The sequence below is a fragment of the Copadichromis virginalis genome, linkage group LG9 (assembly GCF_057382275.1).
Source record: "Copadichromis virginalis isolate Kocher_CV1m ecotype Utaka linkage group LG9, C_Virginalis_male_GT1.1, whole genome shotgun sequence".
Lineage (NCBI taxonomy): Eukaryota > Metazoa > Chordata > Actinopteri > Cichliformes > Cichlidae > Copadichromis > Copadichromis virginalis.
Window position 1 is genome coordinate 26853948 of NC_140626.1, and position 6861 is coordinate 26860808.

Genomic DNA, 6861 nt, shown 5'->3' on the forward strand with positions numbered 1-6861 from the left:
GCAACAAAGGAAGAAAGGAAGAGGCCGAACGCTAGAAAGTGTTAGCCAACCTAGGCTTGAAGATGTCAACTTATTGTTTAATTCTGCTCGGCAATTTAAAGCTATATGTTTAGAGTAGCACAGGGTCCTGCCATATAATCGCTTTGCGCTTTCTGTTTTGCGTGGGAGCCGACTGAAGGGAAGGTGATGGTAATGTTTTCGACAGAAAGCGCTAACAAAGCTAGCTGGCTCAGGTACTAAGCCTGTATAAGTCAAGCTAACATTAGCCAACAATCGTCAAGGAGCGAAGCTTAAATGAAGGTGTTGTGCAAGGCGAATGCGTAAACCTTCGTGCTGTCTTGGCCATCAGTACAAGCAGAAGTGATCAGGTAAGAGGCTATATCGTGCGTGTTTACAATAAGTGGTTACAGGTATTTACAAATGCACTTTTATTGTAAGCATGCTAACACTGGTCGTTAGCAAAATTTTTATTATAGCATCTGAGCAACACAGCAGCTCTCACATTGGCATCGGATATGATCTCGGTTGGCTTTGTTTGTTGTTGTTGCTATTTCAGTTGCAATGGTAATCATTGTAACCATCGGTGTTGCAATATTGGCGTTAAAGTGAAAGGCTAACAACCGGAGCTAAGCTACATCCATGCTTTTGTGTCCGCAGGCCTTTTCAGGTAAGGACAAATGTAGCTGAGCTTGGTCTGGTTATTAGAAACCACTTTAAATGTTAATGTGCGTGATTGACGATGCACGTTTTCCTCTGGTAAATTTACATGTTAATCAGACGTGAACATTTCAAATGAGCTGGCTTTGTGTTGTTTTTGGTAGCATCCAATGAAAGGTGGTGGAAGTGGAACTTGACCCAGCCAACTGAGTCACCATTTTCCTGCTCATCATGGTGAGTAATCAGGTTGCTGCTGTTTTTGGTTATCAGACATCTGTTCGTGTTTGAGGATCTTAAATTTGAAATATTTAGTGAATTAGATATTAAAACTGATGATATTGTTTGTGTGTGTGCTTGTTTGTTTGTTTTTGTTTTTTGGTTATGTACAACTTAAAAGAGAGAGTGGGAGACTGTTTAAGGGCCACAATAACCTTCTTCAGTGCTTTATTTTTCTTTATGTGGTTCAAGGGCTTAAGTCAATATTATGAACATAATAAATAACAATCTCAGAGTGTGCTTTAAAAGTCAAACAAAGAATATCTTGCATGTTTTTTCTCTCACTACAGGGTTTAATGGCTCCATTGTGTGCATGACTTGTTTCATGTGGCCTGATGGGAGGACACGGTGGATAGTACTTTCATCAGGATACCAGGAGAGCCATCTCATGCCCTCATTTTGGAGGGCCTGTCAGAATGAAGAAGATAAGCCTTAAGACCATCCGCAAGTCACTCAGCATAAAGGGCAAAGAGGAGGGTGACTTTGTCATGCTCCAGCAGCCCTCGGTGACTGCAGAGTTTTCTAAGGATGAGTCACTTTTTGGGGGCTGCTACACCAAAGAGCTTTCTGCCTGTGATATTGCTAGCGAAGATGAAAAAGGGGGACAGAACAAGGGCCGCTCAAAGAGTGAGACTCTGATGGGATCGCTAAAGAGAAGGCTGTCTACCAAACAGAAGGCGAAAGTGAAAGGCGGCGCCTCGACCATAGGCTCAGTGGACGATGAAGACACCTTCTCATCTAATTCTGTCCCGATCAGCTTCAATGAGGTAAAAGCTCAGAGACCCCTTAGATCTGCATCCCTCCGGAGTCACCATTATAGCCCTTCTCCGTGGCCTCTGCGGTCTGTCAACTCTGATGATGCGTGCATCAAAATGGAGGTAAAAGTTAAAGCCATGGTTCACTCTCCTAACCCAAGTCCCAACTTAAACGGTGTCCGGAAAGAATTTCATGATTTCCAGATGGAAGGGCTCCTTCAGGACCAAGCAGAGTCCTTAAAGAATCTCCAGCAACCGCAAAATGGTGAGCTGCATCTAAATATTGATGAAAATGATGTGCCTGTGGTGCTGGGGTTGACGCCCCAGGACTACATCCAGTACACAATGCCTTTAGATGAGGGAATGTATCCCGAAGGGTCTCACTCTTTCTGCCTGGAAGGTTCCTCTCCTATGGAGGTGGTGACAGAGGCAGACAATGGGTCCCTCCACACAGAGCAGGGACAGGAGGAGCATGAACTGGTGAATGGGATGCCTCCAGATATATTCATGGAGACCTCAGTCAATAGTATTCTTATTGGTTCTGCTGGCATGATGCTCCAAAACTCAAGAGTGGAGATGCCACCTCCCCTTTCTCCACTCCTGCCACCCATGACTAGTAATGGACATATTCCAAGGACATTTTCGGGCTTTAGCTCTGCAGACAGCCAGGTAGCTGAGAGGGTAAGACACCACCTCAACTTTGACCCAAATTCGGCTCCTGGGGTTAGTCGGGTATACGACTCAGTCCAGAGCAGCGGGCCCATGGTTGTGACCAGCCTGACGGAGGAGCTGAAGAAGCTTGCTAGGCAGGGCTGGTACTGGGGTCCCATCACACGCTGGGAGGCAGAGGAAAAGCTGGTCAACCTGGCCGATGGATCATTTCTGGTCAGAGACAGCTCTGATGACAGATACCTGCTCAGCTTGAGTTTCAGATCGCAGAGCAAAACCCTCCACACCCGCATCGAACACTCCAACGGACGCTTCAGCTTCTACGAGCAGCCCGACGTGGAGGGACACACATCAATTGTTGACTTAATCGAACACTCTATCAAAGACTCAGAGAATGGGGCTTTTTGTTATTCCAGATCTCGCTTACCAGGATCTGCAACCTACCCCGTCAGACTAACCAACCCAGTATCTCGGTTTATGCAAGTGCGCTCCCTGCAGTACCTTTGCCGCTTTGTCATTAGGCAATACACAAGAATAGACCTTATCCAAAAACTGCCCTTACCTAACAAGATGAAAGATTATCTGCAGGAGAAGCACTACTGAGGATACGGATGGTAATTTGCACTTTTGTGTTCAGTTAAGAGATTTACAAAAGGGGTTTACAGACAACTACAGTTTTGAGATGATTGGTTCTGGTGGCTCTTGATTTGTGTCCGTGTGACCCTGTCACTGTTCGGCCCTTCATTCCACTATTCTGGGGTTTTTTGCAGGAGGCTCTACTTCCAGAAATGTAGGCCAGCACATAATCTATCGCAAAAACACAGCAGAGATATACAGCCAAGTAATCTTATCCGAATGCATCAAGTGCAGAAGCTGATGTTGGTTACATTAACAATAATCCAGCTGTGCAAGTGTAACAGTTTTTTGTTAGTTTTTTAAAAGAAATTATATCAGCGTTGAGACTGCAGAGTAGGGAAAAGAATATTCCTTTAAAATTCTATCACTTGTTAAATTCAATCTGTAGTAGATATGAAGGATGATTCCAACATGGAGCGGTATTTTTTTTTTTAGGTCTCTGCAGACTGACCAATTTGGCTCATCTTTTGCTGTTTTTTTTTTTTTTTCCTTCACTTACAACACTCAGACTGCAAATGAGAACATTATGCATCTGTACTGTGCTGTTAGTCAAATAGAAAGATAGGGCATCATCATATTTGCAACGACTGACCTATTATTCTGATTGTAAATTTGCAAAAAGAAAGATTATAAACCTAACTCCTCATTCAGAGGATTAAGTTTCTCCGTGACCCTTTATTGGCACGTGGCAACGGTTATACAACCAATACTTAAATGCTTCTGTCTTAATATGGGACCGACTTTACTTTTGGAGCTTGTCACACGGCTTATTTTCAGCTGTACTGTTAAACACATAGGCTTTAATAAACATGATTATCTGTTGATGAAAGGTTTACCTTTAGTATCCAGGATTTACAACTGTATAGCAAAAGATGTCCACAATCTGCCAGCCTGCCAGAGCCTTCAAACAGATCATTGAGAGACGTAGCTTTAAATTATATGGCTGCATGCAGCCATTATACATTGTGCAAGCCTAAAGGTACTGATAATGCTGGATTTTAATGTTGTGCTGTTTGTGGTAACAGCATAAAGTTTATGTATAAACCTTTTTAAAATATGCTAAAAGTGAAAAAAAAATCTGCTTTGGGAATGTTACAAAAACTGCACCGCAGCTCAGGCCTAACAAGTTTGTCACTATGTGTAATGCTTTTATCTGCATGTTATAAAGGCTTTAAGACTGTCAATTAAAGGCAATGTAGAACTACACTAATTGAGAGAAGATGTCACAGTAAAAGGGGGGGGGGGGGGATTTTTGGCTGTTATTAAAGCGCGACACTGAGTAAAAGGCTGTTAAATGCGCAGTTGCATTTACCTTGGGCAGTTTATATATAGACAAAATTGCCCTCAATTAACTTATGACTGGGGGGGTGCAAATAAACAAACAAACAAAAAAAAAAACAGGTCTCTAGTCAATTGACAATCTGAATGTAGGGATGGCTGTTTCTTAGTCTCTTAATGCCTGCAATGAGCTGGACACAGATCAAAAGAATCCTAAAACTGAGGATGCTTAGGTGAGCGGATTTGGGAAAGCCAGAGTTGAGTCCTCCTCGCCATCTCGGAGTGATGCCAGTGTTTCAGCATATGACAAAAGTTCAGTCACAGCTGCATGTTGTCATTAGTGTTACATGGGTTTTCAGGACATGTAAACAGGCGTACAGTTTTTGTCATTGCTCAGTCACATTGTTCTCAGTCTCCACAGAACTGCACTACCCCACGGATTATCTCTCTACTGGGCTGTTTCTGCCAGAGTAAAGGGAAGAGCACACAGTATGCTACGCAAGTGCTTTATATGGATACTTGACAGGGAATTGTGCTTTCACATTATGAATGAGCATTTCTTTATATTATTATTATAATTTTTTTGACATCAGTGTCCTTAAAAGTATTTGGAACAACGTTGGTAGGTCGTTAGCGCATAGTTCTAGATTGTTAGCTGGAAACGGTGGTGTCTGCGGAAGTTACTATGAATCTAGCACAGCAGAAATTAGATAGGAACTTTGAATGGTGTTGCATGTTTAAAAACGTAACCTTTTAAAGCTTTTGAGTTGTATAGGAATGAAGGATTTGGGTCGTGCGTTCGGCTGTGTCGAGAGATGTTTCTGTCACAAGCATTGGCTGGATATTCTTTGTACAAGAAATGTGTTTTTCTTTCTTTTTGAATTCTTGATTTTTCTTCTTTTTTTTTTTTGTGGTTATTTTGTTTTGTGACATTTGCCATCTGGGGGATGTGGTTGTATAGAGGGAATGTGCGCTTGTTTGAGGTATCCATTTTTATCTGCCTGCAGACCATTTTCAGAAAGCATGGGAAGCATAAAAACTACATTGACACATTATTTGCACTTGAACATTTTTTATACTTGGATCCTCTCCTGCCTACAGTTTTCCTTCAGATGGTGTGTGTGTGTGTGTGTGTGTGTGTGTGTGTTTGGTTTTTTTTTTCTTCTTTTACTTTTAATGGTTAAATAGTCACATTTGTCCCAATGTGTTCATATAACTGTCAGATTAAAAAGAGTTTTTGTTGTCATATCTGTGGGATAAAAAGGGTAGTTCACCAGCATCATTTCAAAGCCTCTGCAAATGCTTATTGGCTGTCAAGGAATGGGATCACAGCATGAATGTTGATATTAATCATGTTTTCAGTGTGTTTGTATGTGTTTCAGTTGAAATGTGAAAAAGAAAATGTTAGTCTTTTTTTTTCCATAATACTATGTTCTTTTAAATGTATTGCCATTAAAATGTTTAATCTGTTATCAAATTTTGACACGCAGGAGCCAGTTTCATACGGTATGCTGCTGTGATTTCTCGAAATACTAGTTTATTATTAAGCATTATTACCTTCAAAGTTTGATTCCAGAGGTTGATGCTTGTTCAGACTGCTGACGCTTTTTGTAGTGAGAACAGCTGTTAAGCACTAAACAAGCTTCGAGTTTTTGTTTGTTTTGTTTTGTTTTGTGCATCTCGGTGAGTGAAGGTAATTGTTTACAACATTACGTTTGGACATGCCCCTCCCTTTTATTTACCCTCTCTCACGTGAATATCTTGGTACAATTTGAAAACTCTTTGTTATTATTATTATTTTTTTCTTTTAATGTGTTATACACATTTGTGCTGCTTATAGATATGATTGCCTTTCTTGTATTTAACAGTGTGGGCGGGGCGGGGATAGAATGTCACCAATGTAGATGTATGTACACACAGTGACTTTGGTTTTCATCTTGGGAGAGCAAAGCAGATTTGTAGTCAAAGGAGAATTAGTAGCGATTAGTAAACCCTCTGTAGAATTACCAGTTCACTCCAGTTTACATTGGTTGTCAACTTTCCAAAATAGATGGTCTTTTTGTATTTTTCTTTTGGGAAAAAAAATCAACAGTGATTTATTGCACATTTTGGATACAGTTGAAGAGTTTTTTGTATCTGCCAATTATAAATTATAAATAAAACTATATTCTAGAAAAAAAAGTGGTTTTTAAAGAGTTTTTTTATGGCAGGATGAAGCATGCTGATTTTGTTTTAAACCATACTTTGTTCCAGCGATGCACTCGATAAGAGCCGGGTCATGCGTGCAGCCGTGTTAATGGGTAAATCACGGAGGTCTTGAGGAGATTCATTCCACAGTGGGTGCAAATTGGCAGCTAATCCCAAAGCCCCGGTTTCCTAATTTACAATGACAATGCAGGCGGTCTTTGAATACAACTGAGTGAAGCAGAGACTCTGGGGAAAGATTAACAGCAATGCTACCATCTTGCTTTAACTTCACTTTAAGTTGACTCTGGAGAAATACTGAGTGAGTTCTTGTGTTGTAAAGTGAGAGGAGAAGATGGGAGTGGGGTAATGGTGTCAGCTGTGGACTTGGAGCTGCTGAAACATG

General features: G+C 41.1%; 1 protein-coding gene across 1 annotated transcript; it reads left to right on the forward strand.

Annotated features, from left to right (window-relative positions):
* socs6a (suppressor of cytokine signaling 6a) lies at positions 1-6304 on the forward strand. Its single transcript, XM_085468526.1, has 3 exons — positions 1-368; positions 822-891; positions 1224-6304. Exon 3 carries the CDS (start codon positions 1350-1352, stop codon positions 2958-2960), a length of 1611 nt encoding a protein of 536 aa, XP_085324652.1. The 5' UTR covers positions 1-368; positions 822-891; positions 1224-1349; the 3' UTR covers positions 2961-6304.
* The last annotated feature ends 557 nt before the right edge of the window (positions 6305-6861 follow it).

Coding starts and splice junctions, on each gene's coding strand:
- socs6a (XM_085468526.1), top strand. CDS start 1,350: ATGAAGAAGATAAGCCTTAAGACCATCCGCAAGTCACTCAGCATAAAG.